Here is a 25,530-nt window from a genome sequence, read left to right as displayed (position 1 = left end):
ATTCTGTGAGGACTTCAACGTACGAATTTTGGAGGAGGAAAATTCATCTCATAACAGGCACTTAGTCTACACGGAGATTTTGTTCTCCCCTGTATTTATTTATTTTTTTTCTGTAAGTGTTCTCCCACTGGGATTTCTTAACTTTTATGACTTAAAATTCTGTCTGATGAACAGTTTCTAAACAATGTTTCAAATATTTTGATAATTCTCAGTGATGTTAGCTTTTTTATATTTTACATCCTTCCAGATCCAAATAAACCATTCTTAACCAAACCGAAACTCCCTGCATTCCTACTTCCTCATTCTGTTTCTTTACTGCATATATTACACACCCTCCAAGGAGGCATCAGAGTATCCAGAGACCAGAGAACTCCACAATTTAACTGCTTAGTTTTTCAAAAGAACCTTGTCATTTTGTCTCCTGGCCATCAGGAAAGGATTAAGAAAATGAAGGCTAAATCAGCTGTGATTTAACGAAGTTTAAATCAAGTTCCTGACATAAAAAGAAGGAAGTTTTCAGGAAAATCCTGGTAAGTTACTGCATCGTTAGACCTTTATATTTTCTGCCAATGGGACAGCTATTTTTTTTTAAACTCCAGCTGTACTTTTTATATGAACACATGTGTTCCTAGATAAATGATTGTTTGTAAAGCTATTGAAAGTACTTAGAAATATCAGTGGATTAAATACATACTGACTTATTTAACTGAGGCTAACTCTGTAAATGCTCCTCTAAAAAGAAATGTACCGTTACTTGTACTCAGAGTGGTGAGCAGTCATTTCTGGGTTGTATAGATTAGTGGGAAAGACAACAGAGAAAAATCAGGAATATAAACATTAAAGGTTGTAAAGGAACCTGTAGTCATGTGCAATTATACAAAATTCTGTCTTCCATAACTTAAGATGTTATTAGAAGTTTTACCTTTAGTCAAAGATAAGACTCTCCAAAGTGTTATTTTGCTGTGTAAGAATTTCCTTCACATTCATTTTTTTTTACAGCAATCTGGTTAAGAACTGAAACGGAAACTTAACTTCAGGAAATGAAACTTAACTTGTTGTGTGTGGTTTCATTTCGTCAGACCTACAGAGGGGGTGTGTGTAGCCCTCCCGGACTAGAATCAGGATTCTACAGCATCGTTCCCCAGGGGTCAGCTCCAAGAGTCCTATAGAACAGAACTCCTCAGGGAATTGATACCTGGGGGGCCCCGAGGACCCTCCTGAGATGAGGCTGGGTGGGCACCAGTGCTTGAGCCTAAGTGTTCTGATGATTTGGTGCTTCTTGTTCAATACTAAAGAGAGAAAACTGGAGTAATTGTTAGAGAATGGCATTTTTTAGCTCCCTTACCAATAGTTAATGTTATTACTGATAGAATCTGTGTTTGTAATTGTTTCAAACAGGAAGACGAGGGCCCGAGTTATGTCAAATCAACCTCAAAAGTTGTCCACACCAGTCATTTTGATCTTTACTTAGCTCTGACAATATGCATGCAGGTGCTCTTATAACTGATAGAGTATGAACTATTTAAAAAGTATTATTGAATATAATAGGTTCAAATTGTTATATGTGCAACATATAACACATGTTATATGTTGTAAGCCAAAGAGGGAGGTTGAGAAACTTTTGACATTATACTGGGTCCAAGGATAGTATTAGAGTTTAGTATATCATATTAAGACAAGGTATTGCTGATTTTTCCATTTAACAAAAGAAGGCTCCACATTTGGGGAATAAATGTCTGTGAGCTTGTCTGAGAAGAATGTTTCTATTTCCCTGGTATCCGTTGGCAGAATCTGAACAAAAAGAAGTGAGAGAAAGCTGCCATCTATTAGATGGCATGAAATTCCCCCTTTCAACACCAAAAACACTACACAGTGAGTCACTGGCCATGTATAGAGGCCTGAAAGCTGTAAGAAAAAGGGATGCACTGCAGAGGGAAATTCCTGATGTGCTGCTTCATTTCTAGCATGTTAGGCCTTAAAAATAAATAAATAAATAAATAAATAAATAAATAAATAAAATAAACTTTTTAAAAAATTTAAAAGGGGCACCTGACTGGTTCAGTTGGAAGAGCTTGCAACTCTTGATCTCTGGGTTGTGACTTTGAGCCCTACATTGGGTGTAGAGCTTACTAAAAATTAAAACAAAAACAAAAACTGTAGAATGTTGGGCCTTATTGGAAATAATCACTGTCTAAAAGGAAAGAGAGAATGTGGACTCTGTCCTCTCAGTCTTTAGGATATCCACAGAGAGGGGACGTGGTTAAAGTACTGAAAGTAGACTCTGGCTAAGAGAAGGTACTGCAGCAGATCTGAACAGAGCATGTCTGTGGAAGGGGGTAGGACCCTCCCCAAGAGACCAGCTCTCCAGAGCACTGGCAGCAAATGAGAACGGCAGAGGTACTGAGGCTCCATCCGACACGGAGGACCCACAAGAGAGGCCTAGCCCAGTAGGAAAAATGACCTTATTTGGGAACTATGAGTGACACAGCAGAAATGATACAGGATGTTGTGAAGGTCTGCAGGAGACACACACTTATTAAGTGTTCTTTCCTTTTGACAAAATTTCCTTTCCCTTCTTTGTGACCATATGATTGAAGCTAGAGTTAGTTCTGGCCTAATGAGCAACACAGTAAACAAATATTCTTGGATTTCTGTCTGGGATTCAAGCCAAGTGAAATAGTTGCCCTAGTGAAAGGAGCAAAGTCCTTTGGTCTTTGATGCACAGACATGGCTAACTCCAGAGTTTTCAAAAATTCCTTATTTTAAACTACCCTGAGAAAGTGTTATTCATTCAACAAATGTTTGTTAAGTAGCTACTCTGTACTAGGCACTGTAAACTAGTGAACAAAATGAACAAATGTACAAAATCCTTGTCTTCTTGTGGTATACAGAATAATGGGTGGGGACAGAAAAAGAAACAAGATAAACGGGTAAGAATATGTGGACTACTTTATTGTAATCAATCTTAAGTATGTATATATAAAGGGAGGGGAAAAAGAGAAAGAACGAAACCAGAGGAGGGATCAGAAATACTGGAGATGGAATAAAGTGGCCTGCAGGCTGGCCAAGCATAAGAAGTGAGAAGATAGAGGCGAAAGGCCCGAGGGAAGGGAGGGAAGGAGCCCCACAAGTAACCAGGGACCTCCCAGGGAGACAAAAGGAGCAGAAGGCCAGAAGCAGTAACAGGGTCAGCCAGAAAGGAACAAGAAGGGGGCTGGACCACCTTTCGAAAGGAAAAGGAAAGTAAGATGTGGTATCAGAGGGGTAGCCAGGTGCCAGGTCATGCGAGGCCTGACAGTTCATAGTAAGGAGCGGGGCTTTCACTCTGAGTCAAATGGAAAGCCACTGGAGGGGTTGAACAGACTATTGGCATGTTATTTCCATTTGTACAGGCCCACTCCGGCTGCTCTTTTGCCTAAGTCCCCCGCAGGATCAATAACAGCAAGAGGGAAACAAGTGAGGGAGCCACTCTTGTCATCCAGGAGAGGGGAGGGGGCTTGGACCGGCTGGTAGTGCTGGAGGTGGTGGTTGGTGGTCAGACGCGTTTTAAAGAGACCGCCCAACTACGGGATTTGCTCCACATTGAATGTGGAATGTGGGAGGAAAGAGAATGCCTGCAACGTATTTTTGGATGTTTATCTAATTTATTAAAAGTATTTAAATATAGGAAGGGATGCCATCTTGGTGGAGGATGTTCTTTTCGTCATTATTCTATATGTTTGAAATTTTTCACAATAAAAAGTTAAGGGGAGGGGTACCTGGGTGGCTCAGTGGGTTAAGCCTCTGCCTTCAGCTTAGGTCATGATATCAGGGTCCTGGGATCAAGCCCCACATCGGGCTCTCTGCTCAGCGAGGAGCCTGCTTCCCCCGCTCTCTCTGCTTGCCTCTCTGCCTACTTGTGATCTTTCTCTCTCTGTCAAATAAATAAATAAAATCTTTAAAAAAAAAAGTTAAGGGGAGAATCTGTCTCATAAACACTTCCTAAGCAACAGTCCCATCAATTGCATTTTAATTTTCTGTGATATCATTTTTTTCTTTTTATGTAACAGGTTCTTAACAAAAGGCAAAACTGGAAAAGGACCAGATTGGTTCTGCCCGCATCTTTACTCCATACATAGCTGCTTTCCAGGACATGAATCTTGCAAATTTTCAAGAAAAGGCAACTATTCTAATAGCTTGACATCAAAGAACCTCATAAAGACCAATTTCCAGTTGCTGATATAAAAAGGAAGTTCTCAGAAAACCCCTGGTAAGTTTCTAATTATAGATACCTGCTTCAAAAGCTCTAAAACCTTGCTTTAAAAGATTTCTTTAAAAATGAATTCTGAAAACTAAAATAGAACTTCGAAAGTGAATGTATTTTCAAGTGCACATGAGCTACTTCTAATGAAACGATTCTAAAAGGAATGAGAAATCTTCTATTTTCACATTTATCTATCACTAGATGTTACTTGCACTGACTGTAGAATTCTTTAACTCACTGAACCACCCAGGTGCCCCCTGACTGTAGAATTCTTTAAAAATGGGTGGCTCAGGGGCACCTGGGTGGATCTGTGGGTTAAGGCCTCTGCCTGGGTCCTGGGATCGAGCCCCGAATCGGGCTCTCTGCTCAGCAGGGATCCTGTTTCCCTCTCTCTCTCTGTCTGCCTCTCTGCCTACTTGTGATCTCTGTCTGTCAAATAAATAAATTTAAAAAAAAAAATGGGTGGCTCAGTCAGCTGGGCGTTCAACTCTTGATTTCAGCCCAAGTCGTGATCTCTGGGGTCATGGGGTAGAGTCATGCTCTGTGCTCAGGAAGGAGTCTGTTTCTCTCATTCTCTCCCTCTGCCCCTCCCTCCCCTCTCAAATGAATACATACATCTTAAAAAAACAAAAAAACAAACAAAACAAAAAACAAACAAACAAACAAAAAAACCTTCCAGCAACTGTGGTGCTGAGTGTTTCTAGAGTTGGAACACACTGGAGGCTAGAAAGACCTAACCAAGACAACACTGCTTCTTGTGTTATTGGTCTTACACAGTTGGCTGAGGAGACAGGTTGGCTGAGAAGAGGCACATTTGATCATGATATTGTTTTCCTGACCCCTTCCCCTTTATTTACACTATGTATCTTCTTGCCAACATAAATGTCCCTCATGTTTAAAAACTATGCCAACACTCCAGGATATAAATCAAATCAAAGAATGTTCATGAAAGGCTTTTGTAAGCCTCAGAACAGTGAAATACATTAAATTTTTATATAAATATTAACAAATCATCACCCCAAACAAGTTTGAAGATACTGATTAGGCCACAGAGTTATACCAAAGCATTATTAAAAATGTTTTGCCCAAATCATAGTCACCTTGAATTAAGTACATAGCTCTAGCCAAATATGGATCGTAGACTTAGATGAAAAATTCATGTGAAAGTGCTACCAAATATATAGTAACTTCAAATCATTATGTAGCTTCTCAGCTCCCATCATAGCAGTGAGCTGCTGAGAAATGTTTTGATGTTATAAAGGGTCTTCATCTTTGAACAATGGGAGAACCTGTGAGACAGAGATAAAAAGATAGATTTGGGGAGGACAAATGCCATTCCAATTTAAGAAGAGTGCTCCCATCTCCCTGTGGTTCCTAACAGAAGTCAAACAATAAAGGAGAAAATGAGGGGGATGCCATCTCCCTGGAGGTAGCATAAAGACAAGCCCTCCCACCATCCGCATGTCACACACACCACACACACACACACACACACACACACACACACACACACACATATCTCTGAGCATCTAGTATCTGATAAGCAGGAAATCCTTCATGTGTTGCTTCTTGGAGAGTGCTGGAATCTAGTGGAATTGCTGTAATCACTAGCTAAATCAGAAGAGAGGGTGCCTGGGTGGCTCAGTTGGTTAAGCAACTGCCTTCAGCTCAGGTCATGATCCTAGAGTCCTGGGATCAAGTCCCACATTGGGCTCCCTGCTCAGCAGGGAGTCTGCTTCTCCTTCTGACCTCTCTCCTCTCATGTGCTTTCTCTCTCTCATTCTCTCTCTCTCAAATAAATAAATAAAATCTTAAAAAAATAAAATAAATCAGAAGAGAAAATCTATAGCTTTTCCTTATAATATTTGGTGTGGCCAGGGGACAAGGTAAGAGAAAAGATATTGCCATAGACCTGGATTGCCCCAGATCTCGACAGAGCAAGTCTGTGAAGAGTGATGAGAGCATCTCCAGAGGAGATGCCTGGAGATGTGTGGATCTCCTCTCCAGAGCAAGAGGTATGGACAGTCCATTCAGAGAACAGAAACTAAAATGTATGGACCTAGTAACAGAAGAAAAGTCACGAAGCAGGACAGTGGTAGATGTGGTTTTAAGGTTTAACATCCCAGTTGCAATAAGAAGTAGGGTTACCAGGGAAAATGAAAACGCTGAGGAGGTATTGGAGATTTGATGAGAGAGAAGAATGTGTGAAATAGCCATTTCGGACAATGAGAGAGTGAATACAGCAAGGAAACAGTATGGTAGCTCAGAGCATTAACAGTCCACTGGAGGACAGTGGTCATGACTTTAAAGTGAAACCTGGATATAGAGGGTCATTGTCCAGCCATGGTCCTGACATTGGCAGAGTACCAGTGGAGGGAGGAGAAAGCACGTGATTATAATGAATGGAAAAAAAAAATCAAGCTAGTTACCAGGGAGACACAGGAAGAGATGCAAGGACGGGGGGCCGGAGTGAGAAAGTAATAGAATCTAGAATTGGTGAGTTACAAGTTTTGGTGTTAAAGAAATATTAGACATTGAGTACTAAAGGTAGTGAGTCTATGGGCGCCTAGATGGCTTGGTCAGTTAAGCATCCAATTCTTGATTTTGGTTCAGGTCATCATCTCAGGGTCATGAAATCCAGACCCATGTGGGGCTCCCCACTAGGCAGGGAATCTGCTTGAGATTCTCTCTCTCCCTCTCCCTCTGCTCCTCCTTGCTCCCTCTATATCTCTCTCTCTCAAATAAATAAATAAAATCTCTCTCAAATAAATAAATAAAATAAAAAATAAAATAAAATAAATAAAGGTAGTGAGTCAAAGGAGCGGCAGATCCTGGTGAGAGGGAGATATTTGAATCTGAGATGCTGGAAGGCTTGTAGCCATTTGATTCTATTTGTTTGAATGGGCTGCTGTAACCAAGTACCACAGGAAACTGTGTGGCTTAAACCACAGAAATGTATTGTCTCACAGCTCTGGAGGCTAGAAGTCTTCAAGATCAAGATGTTAGTAGGGTTGGTTCCTTCTGTGGGCTATGAAAGAGAATGAATTCCCTTCCTCTCCTTTAGTTTCTGATGGTTTGCTGGCAACCTCTGGCATTCCTTGGCTTAGAGCTCACCCCAATTTCTGCCTTCTTCTGCATGTGGCATTCTCACTGTGTGTGTGTGCTTCTGTGGCTAAATTCCTCCTTCCTATAAAGATACCAGTCAATTTGAATTAGGGCCCACTCTAACGGCTTCATGTTAACATCTGCAACTATCCTATGTCCAAAAAGGTCACATACCAAGGTACTAGGGCTAGGACTTTGTCATAACAACCTAAACTTGGCAGGAGGCGATCATTAAGCAAGAGAGTTTATTTGACATCAGTGAGTTGCAATTTGGGGTACACAAATTTTGGGTAGCCACCCAAATGGTGTCCCACTAAGTGAAAGTCAGAGGTTTTTCAGGCATAAACGGAATGCCTATACACATTGCTTACAAAAAGAATTTTTGATTCGTGTTGGTGGCAGAAAACCATTCTTGACTGAATATAATTGATTGCTAAGGCTATCACTAAGCAAAACCTCTTGCTAGCAAGTAGCAAATTCAAGTGTTAGGATTGAGCCTTTAGAATATTTTCTATGGTTCTACCAGTGAGGACAAGCATAAGGCCATCTCCTTAATGGCCTCCTAGCTCCATCTTAATCCCCTTGACATAAGTGACCCTATTTCACCTATCACAAACACAGAAGTTTGTTGCGGGGGAGGGAGGAGTCACAATTCAACCCATAGCAATTTGTGATAAGGTCAATGGTGTGACCATAACAGTGGAATGCAGGGAGGTCAAGGTCATTGGATGAGAGGTAGTCAAGATGGAGAAAGTCCAGTGTATTAAAGGAACATCTGGATGTCTAGGGACCCACCAAAAATTGTGATGGGAATAGTGTCTGAGGGTATGAGCGCCTCTTCCCCTCAGCTGCTTACAGAAAAGGGTCAAAATATATTAAAATATATAAAAAGCAAGTACTCAGCAAATTTTTAAGGTATGAAACATTTTAAGAATAAATTTAAAAATAATACAGTAGTCATTTTTTATTTAGCCTTTTCTCCAAAGTGACTTCAAAAAATCTTTCATTAGGAATATGCTTATTAATAACTGCTTATCCTATTGGCTCCATATAGTGCTTGTAAAGAGGTAAGGCAGAATCTCTCCCTTCAGTCTTATCTGAGATGACACTTAGGGACTCTGCAGAGGAGATAGGAAAGATCAGGGATGAGTCTCCAGGCTCCTGCATTCGAGGAGTCATCTCCTAGTCAGTAATTCCCTCTGCCCAGGAATTCTCTTTGGCAGGACCAGCACCTGGCTCTGGGGGCAGAGGCAGGGACAGCCCACTGCAGAGCACCACCACACCCACCTCCTTGGACCCACTGGATAGGGCTTTGGAAATCCCACCAGGTAGACTATTCCTTTTCCCCTTCACTCTGTCCCCTAGACTTGCTCCCTCCACCTTCCTCCTACCCTACTCCAGAAGCTCTACTTTCACTTCACCTGCCCAGTGTCCCCACTTTGCTCCTGGTGGCACTCCTCTCCTCCTCACAGATCCCACAGTCCTTTGCCCCTTATTGCGTTTCACACAAAGCGCTATCACGGTTTTCATGATAAGCTGTCTTGAATATATGTGTGTATGGTTCTTCCTTTTTAAAATTTTCTCCACAGGACTATCAGTCCTATGAAAGAACTTCACATCTCTTTGGGTCACCACCAGTTTCTTAAGCAATAAATATTGGTCAATAAATATTGGTCGAGGGAATAAACAAATGATATTTATCTCTGGTTGCGATATTTCTAAGACCTCTTCCATCTATACACTGTAAGTGAATGGAATTGATAATCCAAAATATGTTTATAACATTCATTGGCCAGTTGCTTATAGTTCTGCTAATTGGCTCAGGACTAGGTGTGTCCTGCAGAATGAAGCCATAGTGACTAAGAGGATTCAGGATACTAAGGCACTAGGAAAAGTTTTATGCAAGCAAGCAGAAGCTGCTGTGCCCAGCTGTAGCTGCCTATAGACAGGTAAATCATTCTAAAGTGCTTATGGTATTCATACCATAAATGACCAGCATGAGTTTCTTCTCTGGCTGGTCACAAGGCTATAGGCTGGAGCTTAAGTTTAGCTCACCCTTCAGATATGACCTCAAGAAGACCCTCTGGGGGGCGCCTGGGTGGCTCAGTGGGTTAAAGCCTCTGCCTTCGGCTCAGGTCATGATCTCAGGGTTCTGGGATCAAGCCCCACATCGGGCTCTCTGCTCAGCAGGGAGCCTGCTTCCCTCTCTCTGCCTGCCTCTCTGCCTACTTGTGATCTCTGTCTGTCAAATAAATAAAATATTAAAAAAAAAAAAGACCCTCTGGAAAAGTTTCTGCAAGAAACCCCAAACATAGAAAGGTCAAATTTACAGTTTGGCTAGACTTTGTGACTTGTTTTATAAAAACCTAGGATCTTCATATCTTTCATTTAAAACGATCTTTTTTTTGAACTAGGATCTTAAAATCTCATTTAAAAAATTACAGATCTTTTTAAATGTTTGTATTTTCTCTTTATAGTTTAATACTTCTGTTTAATACTTAATGCTTTTAATCTATTTATCCTTATAATATTTTCACCTTCCTGTTTCCCCTTATTTAAACCATTCTATTGATCCCTTTTTAGTTCTGATTCATGAGGTTGGGGGTGGGTCCTGAGAATTTACGCTTTTACCGTGCTTCCAAGTGGTGCTAATGCTGCTGATCTGGAGGCTGTATTTTGAGAACTGCTCTCAACCTCATCTGCACAAGAGAATGACACTGACAGATTTTGAAAAGTACTAACGCTTGAACTCTACACCCACTCCCTCAACCAACTAAATTATCAGACTGTGGAGTCCCAGGTGATTCTAATGCTCAGCCTGAGTTGAGAATCCCTGCTGGAGGGTGTTCCAGGATATTCAGTTCTGGAAATTCAGCAAAGTACATAACTGTGGGAGCTCCATTTAGTCTCATATCAATAATTTAGGCTGAAATTGTTTGTTTGTTTTTCATTTTAGATTGCAATATAATTTTAATTCCAGTGTAGTTAACATACAATGTTGTCTTAGTTTCAGGTGTTCAATATAGTAATTCAGCAATTCTGTGCATTACTCGGTGCTCATCATGATAAGTGTACTCTTAATCCCTGTCACCTGCTTCACACATCTCCCCACCCACCTCCCCTCTGGTAACCACCAGTTTGTTCTCTGTAGTTAAGAGTCTATTTTTTTGGTTTGTCTCTTTTTTCCTTGTCCTTTTCTTTTGTTTCTTAAATTCCACATGAGAGCGAAATCAAATTGTATTTGTTTTTCTTTGATTTCTCTTACTTATCATTATATATTATACCCTCTAGATTTATCTGTGTTGTTGCAAATGGCAAGATCTCACTCTTTTTTTATGACTGAGTAATATTCCATTGTGTGTATATACAACATCTTCTTTATCCATTTAACTATCTATGGACACTTGGGTTTGCTTCCATAATTTGGCTATTATAAATAATGTTGCAATAAACATAGAGCTGCATGTATCTTTACAAATTAGTGTTATCATATTCTTTGCGTAAATACCCAGTAGTGGAATTACTGAATCATATAGAGTTCTAATTTTTAATTTTTTGAGGAACCTCTATACTATTTTCCAGAGTAGCTGTACCAGTTTGCATTCCCACCAGCATTGTAAGAGGGTTCCCCTTTTTCCACATCCTGACCTATTTCTTGGGTTGTTGATTTTAACCACTCTGACAGGTGTGAGGGGATATCTCATTGTGATTTTTGATTCATATTTCCTGATGATCAGTGATGTTGAACATCTTTTCATGTGTCTGTTGGCCATCTGGATGTCTTCTTTGGAGAAATGTCTATTTATCTCTTCTGCCCATTTTTAACTGGATTGTTCATTTTTTCAGTGTTGAGCCCAAAGTTCTTTATATGTTTTGGATACTAACCTTTCATCAGATAGTCTTCTCCCATTCAGCAGGTTGTCTTTTAGTTCTTTTGATTGTTCCCTTCACTGTGTAGAAGATGAAGTCCCAATAGTTTATTTTGCTTTTTTCCCTTTGCCTCTCAAGACATATCTAGAAAGAAGTTGCTACAACCAATGTCAAAGAGGTTACTGCCTGTGTTCTCCTCCAGGATTTTGTGGTTTCAGGTCTCAGATTTAGGTTTTTAATGCATTTTGAATTTATTTTTGTTCACTGTAAGAAAGTGGTACAATTTCATTCCTTTGCATGTGGCTATCCAGTTTTCCCAACACCATTTGTTTAAGAGACTTTTTTCCACTGGATATTCTTTCTGCTTTTTTGAAAATTAATTGACCATATAGTTGTGGGTTCATTTCTGGGTTTTCCATTCTGTTCCACTGATCTATATGTTTATTTTTGTGCCATTGCCATTACTTTTTTGATCACTGTAGCTTTGTAATATAACTTGAAGTCCAGAATTATGGTGCCTCAGGCTTTGCTTTTCTTTTCAAGATTGCTTTGACTGTTTAAGATCTTTTGTGGTTACATACAAATTTAGGATTATTCTTTCTAGTTCTGTGAAAAATGCTATTGGTAGGGATATTTAGGGATTGCATTAAATGTGTAAATTTCTTTCGGTATTATAGACATTTTAATAATCTTTGTTTTTCCAATCCATGAGTGTGGAATGTCTTTCCATTTCTTTGTATCACCTTCAATTTCTTTCATCAATATTTTATACTTTTCAGAGTACAAGGTTTTCACCTCTTTGGTTAGGTTTATTCCTAGGTATCTTATTGTTTTTGGTGTAAATGGGATTGATTCCTTAATTTCTCTTTCTGCTGCTCCATTATTGCTATATTGAAATGTAACAGGTTTCTGTTTAATTTTGTATCCTGCAACTCTACTGACTTTATCAGTTCTAGCAGTTTTTGTTTTTGTTTTTGTGGAGTCCTTCAGTTTTCTTTTTTTTTTTTTAAAGATTTTATTTATTTATTTATTTATTTATTTATTTGACAGAGAGAGAGAGATCACAAGTTGGCAGAGAGGCTGGCAGACAGAGAGGGGGGAGCAGGCTGAGCAAAGAGCCCGATGCAGGACTTGATCCCAGGAACCTGAGATCATGACCTGAGCTGAAGGCAGAGGCTTAACTCACTGAGCTACCCAGGTGCCCTCAGGTTTTCTGTATAGAGTATCATGTCATCTGCAAATAGTGAAAGTCTTACTTTTTTCTTACTGATTTGAGTCCTTTTTACTTCTTTGTGTTTGATTGCTGTGGTTAGGACTTCCAGAACTATGTTAAATAACAGTGGTGAGAGTGGACTTCCCTGTCTTGGTCCTGACCATGGAGGAAAACTCTCAGTTTTCCCATTGAGGATGATATTAGTTGTGGGTTTTTCATATATGGCCTTTATTATGTTGAGGTATGTTCCCTCAAAACCTACTTTGTTGAGAGGTTTTTTTGTTTTTTTTTTTTAATCATGAATAGATGTTGTACTTTTTCAAGTGCTTTTTTTTTTTTTTGCATCCATTGAAATGATCATATGGTTCTTATCCATTCCTTTCTTTTGTTGGGGAGGCGGGAAGGGTGGAGGGGCACAGGGAGAGAGAGAGAATCTTAAGCAGGCTCCATGCCCAACTCAGAGCCTTATGCAGCACTGGATCCCACAACCCTGAGATCATGACCTGAGCCAAAATCAAGAAAAAGACACTTAACCAACTGAGCCAGACAGGTACCCCAGGTATCCATTCTTCTACTAAGGTGATGTGTCATGCTGACTAATTTGCAAATACCGAACCACCTTGTAATGCAGGAATAAATCTCACTTGATCATGGTGAATGGCTTGGGTTCTTTTTATTTTCTTTTTGGTAAGTCTGGCTAGAGGTTTGTTTTATTTATTAATTTTTTCAAAGAACCAGCTCCTGGTTTCATTAATCTGTTCTATTGTGTTTTTAGTTTCTGTAGCATTTATTTCTGCTCTAATCTTTATTATGTCCTTCCTTCTGGTGGCTTTAGCCTTGTTTGTTGTTCTTTTTCTAACTTCTTAGGTATAAGGTTAGGTTGTTTCTTTGATATTTTTCTTGCTTTTGGAAATAAGCCTGTATTGTCATATATTTCCCTCTTAGGACCACTTTTGCTGCATCTCAAAGGTTTTAGACTATTGTGTTTTCATTTTCATTTGTTCCCATGTTTGTTTAACCTCTATATGTTTGTTCGTTTAACCTCTATGTATTTGTGATCTTTCCAACTTTTTTCTTGTGATTGACTTCTAGCTTCATAGTGCTGTGGTCGGAAAAGTTGCATGGGATGATTTCAATCTTTTTGTATTTGTTGTATTTGTTGAAGTATTTGTATTTGTGACCTAATACGTGATCTCTTCTGGAGAAAGTTATGTGTGAACTTGAAAAATGTGTATTCTGCTGTTTTTGGTTGATTCCTACAGTATTTAGGATGATTTGATAATTATCCAGGTGTGTACATGGGATGTGACAAAACTAGGGTGCTCCTACTCTGCTGCCATCTTCCTCTTCTTTCTCATTATAGTTTTGATTTGCATTTCCCTGATGATGATGAGCATCTTTTCATGTGTCTGTTGGCCAGCTGTATGTGTACTTTGGAGAAATGTCTATTCATGTCTTCTGCCCATTTTTAATCAGATTATTTGTTTTGTTTTGTTTTTGGTAATGAGTTGCATGAGTTCTTTATATATTTTGTATATAAACCCTTTATCAGATATGTCATTTGCAAATATCTTCTCCCATTCAATAGGTTATCTTTTAATTTTGTTGATTGTTTCTTTTACTGTGCAGAAGCTTTTTATTTTATTGTTATTTTTTAAAGGATTTTATTTATTTGACAGAGAGAGAAATCACAAGTAGGCAGAGAGGCAGGCAGAGAGACAGGGGGAAGCAGGCTCCCCTCTGAGCAGAGAGCCCGATGTAGGGCTCAATCCCAGGACCCTGGGATCATGACCTAAGCCAAAGGCAGAAGTTTAACCCACTGAGCCACCCAGGCACCCCCTGAAGCTTTTTAACTTGATGGAGTCCCAGTAGTTTATTTTTGCTTTTGTTTCACTTGTCTCAACAAGCATATCTAAAAAAATGTTGTTACATAGGCTGAATTTGTTTTAACAAAGTTAAAAATTCACACTATTTTCCTTATCTAATTTCAGTCAGGCCAGGCCAGTTTGAACTACAGCTAATTCTTTTGGTACCTCTGAGAGCCACAAGAACTAGCCAACCAAATTGATTACGTTGACATTTTTCTGCCTCATCTCTTTCTACCTTGGTGGCCTAACAGCTTGAGTTCCAAAAGAGAGTGGGTGATGAGTTAACTGGTTGCTTCATCACTGTGTAATAAAGATGGTCGTCTTCCTAGTCAAGAAAGGAGGTTCCTGGGACGCCTGGGTGGCTCAGTTGGTTAAGCCGCTGCCTTCGGCTCAGGTCATGATCCCGGCGTCCTGGGATCGAGTCCCACAGCAGGCTCCTTGTTCTGTGGGGAGCCTGCTTCTCCCTCTGCCTCTGCCTGCCACTCTGTCTGCCTGTGCTCGCTCTCTCTCTCTCTCTCTGACAAATAAATAAATAAAATCTTAAAAAAAAAAGGAGGTTCCTGTTCCCCAACCCACCTCTACTTATCCAGTTATTTAAAATTTTTCTTTATTTAATTAATCTCTACACTTAATCTGGCACTCAAACTCAAAACTCTGAGATCAAGAGTTACACACTCTACTGACTGAGCTAGCCAGGCACCTCCCACTTATCCAGTTTTATATTCTAAAGTTCATTTGCAATATTCAGCTATGGGAACCAACGCCTATGTTACTTAAGATTCTGGGTTTGTTATAAAAACCCAACTTTCACAAAGTTAAGCCTAAATAGGAAAATCACTATATGAATAAAGGCACCTGTCACCCTATTTAGAAGCTACTGCTTCACAATTATAATCATCTTGGAAATAAGGGCACTAATTGGGACTATAAAACATTAAAAATAAGTATCAAGTAGTTTCAAAAGTCACCCTTTTGAAAGGGTGTTTTGTATATGTTGTTTATATAAAATGTTTTGTATATGTTTTGTTTATGTTGTTTATATAAATAATGTTTTGTATATGTTGTTTATATAAAATTACATACATAATTCACTACGTGATTTCCATGATAAAATATAATACTAAAATATTTATTCTATTACTTTCCCCAAGGAAGAAAATTGCAAATTGAAATGAGTGAACAAGTAAATCTACCTGAAATTATAAACGACTGGACCAAAGAGCATGTGAAACAATGGGTAACCGAAGTCCTTAAGATTGATGAAAAATATGGGCAGATTCTGCTCACTGAAGAAATAACTGGATTAGTCCTGCAGGAATTAACTGAGAATGACCTTAGAGAAATGGGGCTACCACGGGGCCAGCACTTTTAATAAAACGTAGATATGACAAATTGACTAACAGTTCCTCTGAAAGTAACAATCAGGATTCTGGACAATTAGATCATACAAAACTCTTCAAAAATGAACACCCAAAAAAGCCACAAAAGATGAAAAAGGAAGAGGAAAAATCAGTGTTATCCAATACTGATCATGATCTCAGAGAGATCAGAGATACCAAAGAACAAGAATCGATTCTTATGAAAGAAGATTCTTTAAGTGAAGGAGTGACCACTGAAGACCGAAGTGAGGATAAGCTACAAACTAAACACTTGACTTGTATGCCATATCCTTTTGATCAGTTCCATAACAGTCAACGTTACATAGAACATAGAATTCTACAACCTGAAACTGGCCCACTCAATCTCATAGACCCAATACATGAGTTCAAAGCCCTCACAAATACAGAAGCAGCCACAGAAAAGGACATTAAGATGAAATTTAGCAATGAAGTCTTTCGATTTGCATCAGCTTGTATGAATTCACGCACCAATGGCACTATCCATTTTGGAGTCAAGAACACACCGCACGGACAAATTGTTGGTGTGAAAGTCACTGATAAGGATGCCTTCATTGACCACTTTAATATAATGATCAGACAATACTTTGAAGGAAATGAGATCAATGAAGCCAAGAAGTGCATTCGGGAGCCAAGGTTTGTGGAAGTCCTACTGCAGAACAATACACCATCAGACAGATTTGTCATTGAAGTAGATGTTATTCCAAAACATTCTGTATGTGAAGAAAAATATTTCTTAATTAGGATGCAAAATTGTAAAAATGAAACATGGAAACCAAACCAAGATCCTTCACTGTTTGTGAGAGACGGTCCCAGCTCTAAGGATATCCTGGCCAATGTCAAGCAACGAGAAAGAGTTTACAAAGAATTTTTACAAAATTTGAAGTCAGTGGTAGCATCTAGAAAAGAGGCTGAAGAAGAATATGAGGTGAAGGCAAATAAGAAGGAGAGTGAAGGACAAAAGCTGGTTAAACTTCTCATAGGCAACCGAGACTCACTGGATAATTCATACTATAGCTGGTACATTCTTGTAACAAATAAATGCCATCCAAACGAAACAAAGAACTTAGATTTTCTAAAGGAAATGAAATTGTTTGCTGTGCTGGAGTTTGACCCTGAATCTCTGAGCAAGGGTGTGGTCAAAGCTTACAAAAAAGGCCGAGTAGCAAATCTTCACTTTCCAAATCAGTTTGAAGAAAAGACAAGTAACATAAGGGAGAAAATTTCCAGTTTGAATCTTTATGATCAGCCCAGCTGGATCTTCTGCAATGGCAGGTCAGACTTGAAAAATGAGAGCCATAAGCCTCTAGAACCACATTTATGGCACAGAGAAAGAGCTTCTGAAGTCAGAAAGCTGATTTTATTTCTCACAGATGAAAATATAATGACAAGGGGGAAATTCTTGGTAGTGTTTCTATTATTCTCTCCAGTGGAAAGCCCAGGAGATCCCCTCATTGAAACTTTCTGGGCTTTCTACCAAGCTCTCAAAGGAATGGAAAATATATTGTGTATCTGTGTAAACTCACAGATTTATCAACGATGGAAAGATCTGCTACAAACAAGACTGACAACAGCAGAAGAATTAACGAACCACAGTATTTCCACTTTAAATTTAGAAATCATAAACAGTACTATCCTTAAACTAAAACCAGTGACTCAGTCATCAAGAAGATTTTTGCCGTCCCATGGATTTTCTTCAATTATCTTAGAGAAAAAAGAAGAGGATGTCTTGACTGCACTGGAAATCCTCTGTGAAAATGAGTGTAAAGACACTGACATAGAGAAAGATAAATCTAAATTCCAAGAATTTAAGACATCAAAAGAAGAACACTTTTATCGAGGTGGCAAAGTATCCTGGTGGAACTTCTATTTTTCTTCTCAAAACTATTCTTCAGCTTTTGTCAAAAGGGATAGTTACGATAAGCTTAAAGATCTGATACAGTGCTTGGCAGACTCTCCTAAACCAGTATTTGCAAAACTTATCAATCTTTATCACCACCCAGGCTGTGGAGGTACTACCTTGGCCATGAATATTCTCTGGGACCTAAAGAAAAACTTTAGATGTGCTGTGTTAAAAAACAAAACAACTGATTTTGGAGAAATTGTAGAACAAGTGACCAAATTGATTACCTATAAGGCAACCAGCCATGAAGATTACTTTCCCGTACTCCTCCTTGTGGATGATTTTGAAGACCAGGAAAACGTTTATGTCCTGCAGAATGCCATCGATTCCATTTTAGCAGACAAGGGTTTGAGATATGAAAAAACACTGGTAATTATCTTAAACTGCATGAGATCCCAGAATCCTGATGAAACTGCAAAATTAGCAGACAGTGTTGCCCTAACCTACCAACTTTCTCCTAAGGAACAAAGAGCTTTTGAGGCCAAACTGGAAGAAATTGAAAAGGAACACAAAAACTGTGAAAACTTTTATTCCTTCATGATCTTGAAAAAAAGTTTTAATAAAATGTATATAGAAAAGGTAGTCCGGAATATCCTAAAAGGACAGAATGTGGACAGCAAGGAAGGACAACTCATTTCTTTCCTGGCTCTACTCAACTCTTATGTTACTGATTCTACAATCTCAGTATCACAGTGTGAAATATTTTTGGGAATCAGACACACTAGTACCCCCTGGGAACCTGAAAGCCTAGAGGACAAGATGGGAGCTTATTCTACACTTCTAATAAACACAGAAGTTGCAGATTTTGGGAGATACACAGGTGTGCGCATCATTCATCCTTTGATTGCCATCTCCTGTCTGAAAGAACTGAAAAAAAGCTATAACTTGAATATGTGTCAAATTGCACTAAAGGTCTTAAAGGAGGATTTATTCTATAAAAGTGGAATAGGAAGAGAAAAATTTCAACACGACGTGCAAATTCTTCTGCTAACAAGACAGCGTAAGGAGTACGGGGATGAAACAGACACTTTGTTTGCCCCATTAATAGAAGCTTTAGAGAATGAAGAAATCGAAAAGGTCTTGGTGGCTGGGACTGTTCGATTCCCACAAAATGCATTCATTTGTCAGGCCTTAGCGAGATATTTCTACATTAAAGAGAAGAATTTTAGCATTGCTCTGGATTGGGCAAACCAGGCCAAAAAGGGAGCACCTAAAAATTCCTATATCTCAGATACCCTTGGTCAAGTCTACAAAAGTCGAATCAGGTGGTGGTTGGATGAAAAGAAAAACGCTAAGGATATTACAGTTAATGATCTAATATCCCTCCTGGAAGCCGCTGAAAATGCCTCAAAAGCTTTTAAAAAATCCCAAGAACAAGCCGAGAGGAAAGCCTGTGAAACGGAGGCCTGGACACCACAGAAATTACAAAGAAAATATGACACATACAACACGGTCGGTTTCGTCGGTGAAATAGAAGTTGGTCTTTACGCTATTCAGATTCTCCAGCTCACACCCTGTTTCCTCAAAGAAAATGGATTATCTAAAAGAGATATGGTAGACTTTTTATCAGGAAAGGGGATGAATCCCACAGATCCAAAATGTGAATATTATTTGGCTCTTAGCAAGTTCACATCCTACTTAGAAAATTTACAATCAGATTTGAAAAGGTGCTTTGACTTTCTTGCAGATTATATTGTTCTTTTGAAAATGAGGAACACCCTAAAAGAAACAGGAGAAATCTCATTAAACAAGAAAATCACTCGTTCTTTCAGGAAATATAGGGAACTTTTCTGCTGTTTGGATTTGGGTTTGCCACAAAACAAGGAGAATCAGTTATACCAAGAGGAGACTTGCAGGAAAGGTATAGAAGCTTTGAGAGCAGATAGGTTTTCTGGACTCCTGGAATATCTTCATCCAAATCGCAGAGATGCTGCAACCAACATGGAAAGTATAGTGAACAAATATTCTTCCCTACTGCAGCAAAACCCAAATAAGCAGCTGAAAATTGAGAAACTAAATTTCATTTTAGCCAACATTATTCTTAATTGCCTAAAACCTCACTCCAAGCTCATCCAACCGCTTAGTATACTGAAAAAACAGCTCCGAGAAGTGTTGCAATCCATAGGACCAAGTCAATATCCAGACCCTTATTTTTTGGCCTGCCTTCTGTTCTGGCCAGAAAATCAAGAACTAGATGAAGATTCCAAACTCATGGAAAAGTATGTTTCTTCCTTAAACAGAACCTTCAAGAGGCAATACAGGAGCATGTGCAGGTCCAAGCAGGCAAGCACTCTGTTTTATCTGGGAAAGAGGAAGGGGCTCCACAGTCTTGTTTGCAAGGCTGAGATAGAGCAATACTTAAATAAAGCACAAAATGTAAATTCCCTCTTGCCAAGTGGAGACCCGTGGAAAAAAAAAGAAGTCAAAGACCTCCTGTGTCGTCTAACTGGTCAAGCTGAAGGCAAGCTGATCTCTGTAGAGTACGGAACAGAGAACAAAATTAGAATACCAGTGATACCTGTTTATTCGGGTCCACTCAGAAATGGTGGGAACATAGAAAGAGTGTCCTTCTACCTGGGATTTTCCATTGAAGGCCCCCAAGCATATGACATAGAAATAATTTAAGAAGCTATATTAACTCAAATATATTTATTCATAATCTATGATTTTCTTCCCTCTCTCTATTCTCATGGCATTTTGATAACATTAGCTTACCTGTAAATCACAGATTTTGCTTTTGTGAACTATAAGGTTTTTGATGGCATGAAATGTGTCTACACACAGAGCTTGGCACACAGTAGAGTTGATTGTTCAATGTTTTAAAATGCATTTTCAGACTACATTGTATCTGTACAATTACATTGTACCAGTATCCACTGGTCATATCATAACTGGTTGTAGATCAATAAAATCTGTTTTAATTCTATCACCCTTGTGAATATTCTGAATTGTGAATTATTTTATTCAATGGGAAAGTAGAGATTTAAATAAGATGATTATGGAAGGAAAAGCTCCTCCTCAGTTTTTGGAAATCAAACCAAGGGAGCCACACCAGTGTTCCACTTACCTCATCTTGGTATCGATAAAAATGCATGGGAAGTAAATATTTCATTCTCTTCCTCCATCCACCCCTCCCCCTATACATATACATACACAATTCCTGGACTCCTTGCCCTTCTCCCAACTTCTTGCTTCAGGGAGGGGGAAGAGAAGAGAAAACAAAGTAGTCACAAGCTTGGACTCCCTCTGTCCTCTTCCTCCCATTTACAGATAAAACTCTCTTTGGCCACTCTTGCTTCCTGTCAACATGGTCTTATCTTCACCTGTTCTTTACAGCCCATCTCTCCTGTCTTCTGTTTTACACTGCCATCTTTTCCTTTTTTATTTCTCAACCTGTGCTATGTGCTGTTCTCTCTGTCAAATATTCCCTTATTTTCATCCAACACTTTCCATATGATTCTTCTGCTTTGTCCATCATAACTCAGTTTGAATCAGCTCCACCAGAAAATTTTCCCTGGCCCTTATAACATATGCCTGACTTCTAAGATAACTTCCTCATGGCAGTATGCGTTCCCAACTTTGCAGTGCCAGGACTGCCATCCCAGAACCTCGCCCCTAGACTTAAACTAGCCAGAAGGGCATCGAACAGTGTTCCAGAGCTTGGATTTTAAGAGCTATCCATTGCTTATAAAGCGAAACACATGCCAGTGTAGATTAAGTCAAATACTTAGCAAATAGATGTTTATTTATCTACTTCTTCATATCTCCTTATAAGTTACTTAGGTATTTCAGGTTTCAAACCCAATTCCTCTTGTCATCAAGATGCCTATTCCCTATCAGTGTTCTTCTCACCAGTATTTCTATGAATCTCTGGGGAATGCTCATATGGCCCACAAACATGTCCCATTGCTAGAAGCCACATCTGCTCCTGCCCTTGCTCCAAACTGCAGCCTCCCTTTTCCATGGCCCACCTGTCCATCTGGTAGCAGCCTGTCCCACATGGCCGCACCCCCCTGGACACAGGCCCAGCCCTTAAACCTTCCCAACTCAGCTAAGACTGAGCTACAGCATTCAGCAAGACTAAACTAACAGTTTGACATAAAAGAAAAAAGTTAACGTAGAAGGAGGAAAATTGTTAAATATCCCTGTTATTCATAACTATCCTCCTCGTTCATAGACCCAGCTCCTCTACAAGGCTTTTTAGGGGGCTTCTCTCTTTTCAGTCCCCTTTCAACACCTATATCATAGGATGGCCCTCGCTCAGCTCTTCCACATGAGACAACCCCTAAACATGAATCGTTGACTTGAAGATTAGTATGCCAACCATCTGAGTCTCCAGAAAGAATTATGTTTTTTCTGAAAAGAACTATAATATGCAGAGATGTCACCCGCCCACAAAGAGGACAGAGTTTTACATGATTATATAGAGCTGTTCAACTCTCTATTTTAGAACAGATTCTTTGCTTTACCATTCTAGAATCAAAGATCCCATTAAAATGTTTTTTTTCCCCAGAATAAATGCCTAGTCTTCCTTCAAAGGTGAACTTGTGTTCTACCTATAGAAAATTATGAAAATTTATAGTATCCTGGCACAAAAACAGACACATAGAGCAATGAAACAGAATAAAGATCCCAGAAATGGACCCTCAACTCTATGGTCAACTAATCTTTGACAAAGCAGGAAAGAATGTCTAGTGGAAAAAAGACAGTCTCTTCAACAAATGGTATGGGGAGGGGCACCTGGGTGGCTCAGTGGGTTAAGCCTCTGCCTTCAGCTCAGGTCATGATCTCAGGGTCCTGGGATCAAGCCCTGTATCAGGCTCTCCACTCAGCGGGGAGCCTGCTTTCCCCCCCCCCCCCCGCCCCATCTCTGCCTGTCTCTCTCCTATTTGTGATCTCTGTCTGTCAAATAAATAAATAAAATCTTTAAAAAAATGGTATGGGGAAGTTGGACAGCCACATGCAGAATAATGAAACTGGACCATAGCCTTATACCACACACAAAAATAGACTCAAAATGGATGAAAGACCTCAATGGGAGACAGGAATCCATCAAAATCCTTGAGGAGAACACAGGCAGCAACCTCTTTGACCTCAGCCACAGCAACTTCTTCCTAGAAACATTGCCAAAGGCAAGGGAAGCAAGGGCCAAAATGAACTATTGGGACTTCATCAAGATAAAAAAACTTTCGTACAGCAAAGGAAATAGTCAACAACATCAAAAGATGAATGAAGGAATGGGAGAAGATACTTGCAAATGAGATATCAGATAAAGGGCTAATACCCAAAATCTAAAAAGAATTTATCAAACTCAACACCCAAAGAACAAATAATCCAGTCAAGAAATGGGCAGAAGACATGAACAGACATTTCTGCGAAGAAGACATCCAGATGGCTAACAGACACATGAAAAAGTGCTCCACATCACTTGGCATCAGGGAAATACAAATCAAAACCACAATGAGATACCACCTTACACCAGTCAGAATGGCTAAAATTAACAAGTCAGGAAACCACAGGTGTTGGCAAAGATTTGGAGAAAGGGGAACCCTCCTACACTGTTGATGGGAATGCAAGCTGGTGCAACCACTCTGGAAAACAGTATGGAGGTTCCTCAAAAAGTTGAAAATAGAGTTACCCTATGAACCAGGAATTGCACTACTGGGAATTTACCAGTCATATACAAATATAGTGATCCAAAGGGGCATGTGCACCTGACTGTTTATAGCAGCAATGTCCACAATAGCCAAACTATGGAAAGAACCTAGACGTCCTTCAACAGCTGAATGGATAAAGAAGATGTGAGATCTATCTATCTATCTATCTATCTATATCTATATATCGATATCTATATCGATATATAGATATAGATAGATATATATAATGGAACATTATGCAGCTATCAAAAACCTGAAATCTTGCCATTTGCAATGACGTGAATGAAACTAGAGGGTATTATGCTAAGCAAAATAAGTCAGAGAAAGACAATTATCATATGATCTCACTAACATGAGGAATTTGAGAAACAATACAGAGGATCATGGGGATCCTTGGGGATCCAAGACAGAGGATCAGGGGAAGCAGGGGAAAATGAAACAAGACAAAACCAGAGAGGAAGACAAACTATAAGAGACGCTTATTTTCAGGAAACTAACTGAGGTTTGCTGGAGGGGAGAGGGGTTGGAAGGATGAGGTGGCTGGATGATGGACATTGGGGAGGGTATGTGCTCTGGTGAGTGCTATGAATTGTATAAGACTGATAAATCACAGACTGGTACCCCTGAAACAAATAATACATTATATGTTAATAAAACACACACACACACACACACACACACAAATTTATAGTAACCTTAAATTCCAGTTTACCCCATATCTACCATCTATGTTTCAAATATATTGGGATTCAATTTCTGCTCAGGGAAGTCTGTTGAAAAATAAAAGCAATAACTTTAAGCATTTTTTAAAATCAAACATTCTTTTTGTTTGTTTGTTTCCCTCTCTTTCTCCACGTTGCCATCAGGGAAAACAGTTTGACATACAAGAAAAAAGTTACAAGAAGGAGGAAAATTGTTAAACATTTTTAACAAAAATGTTTGTTAAAAACATTGTTGGATGGAGCACTTATCAGTTCATGATACTGCGTGTTTTCTTGGCTCCCTACGTTCGAGGACTCAGTGCCCTCATGTCTTCTCCTGCCTGTTCAGGGTCCCACCTACTTCATAAATCACTAATTCTACCCACATAGGTAAATTAACTCACCACTAATAGCAGTGCAACAAATGATTGCCCAATAGGTCTTATCACTTGGAAAGATGATACCAAGACAGCCACTGATGAACCAAGACCGCCAACAGGAAAATCTCATACTTAGAAAGTAGACAGTCTTTCAATACAAGCCCTATGGTGCCAGTCATTCCTCAAGTTAGTGTATACAGGTGACTCAGAACCTGATTTGTCCTTTGTTTGTTTTTTACAGTTGATATAGATACATTTAATTAAAATGAAGCAGAATTTTATTATTACTATTTTTTAAATCTATCCATTTATTTTAGAGGGAGAGCATGCAAGTGGGGGAAAGGGTAAAGGGAAAGGAAGAGAGAGACTCTCAAGCAGATTCCCCACTGAGCGTAGAGACAGTCATGGGCTCAATCCTAGAACCCTGAGATCATGACCTGAGCTGAAATCAAGAGCCAGCCACTCAACCAACTGAGCCCCCCAAGTGCCTCTAAGTGAAGCAGAATTTTAAACAAGGTAAAGAAAATTCTGAGTTACTAAGTTTAGGCTCCTGGGTTTATATCTATTTTTGTTATGAATTTGTGGTTGATCTAAATCAAGTTATCTGCTGTTTTTAATCTCAATATACCAAATTACAAGTTTGTTAGCCCCAGGGGTACAGGTCTGTGGAATGCCAGGCTTACACAATTCACAGCACTCACCATAGCACATACCTTCCCCAACGTCCATAACCCAACCTCACCCTCTCCCTACCCCCCTCTCCCCAGCAACCCTCAGTTTGTTTTGTGAGATTAAGAGTCTCTTATGGGGGTGCCTGGGTGGCTCAGTGGGTTGGGCCTCTGCCTTCTGCTCAGATCATGATCCCAGGACCCTGGGATTGAGCCCCACATCAGGCTCTCTGCTCAGCAGGGAGCCTGCTTCCTCCTCTCTCTCTGCCTGCCTCTCTGTCTACTTGTGATCTCTGTCTGTCAAATGAATAAATAAAATCTTAAAAAAAAAAAAAGAGTCTCTTATGGTTTGTCAGGGAGAGAGAACCTTTTTTTTAACTTTAATTTTTTATTTTTTTATTAACATATAATGTATTATTAGCCCCAGGGGTACAGGTCTGTGAATCGCCAGGTTTACACACTTAATAGCACCCACCTTCCCCAGTGCCCATAACCCCACCACCCTCTCCCTAACCCCCCCCAGGC

The 25,530-nt window shown here is 39.4% G+C and overlaps 1 protein-coding gene across 1 annotated transcript; it reads left to right on the top strand.

The window, feature by feature from the left end:
* The first annotated feature begins 283 nt into the window (after nt 1–283).
* Nucleotides 284–22,202, top strand: SAMD9L (sterile alpha motif domain containing 9 like). Its single transcript, XM_047695314.1, is given in 4 exon segments — nt 284–530; nt 4,050–4,249; nt 15,451–15,645; nt 15,648–22,202. Coding segments are annotated over 2 exon segments (4,752 nt in total). The 5' UTR covers nt 284–530; nt 4,050–4,249; nt 15,451–15,470; the 3' UTR covers nt 20,225–22,202.
* Nucleotides 22,203–25,530: the final 3,328 nt, after the last annotated feature.

The sequence above is a fragment of the Lutra lutra genome, chromosome 11 (genome assembly GCF_902655055.1).
Source record: "Lutra lutra chromosome 11, mLutLut1.2, whole genome shotgun sequence".
Lineage (NCBI taxonomy): Eukaryota > Metazoa > Chordata > Mammalia > Carnivora > Mustelidae > Lutra > Lutra lutra.
This window is presented reverse-complemented; position numbering and strand designations above follow the sequence as displayed.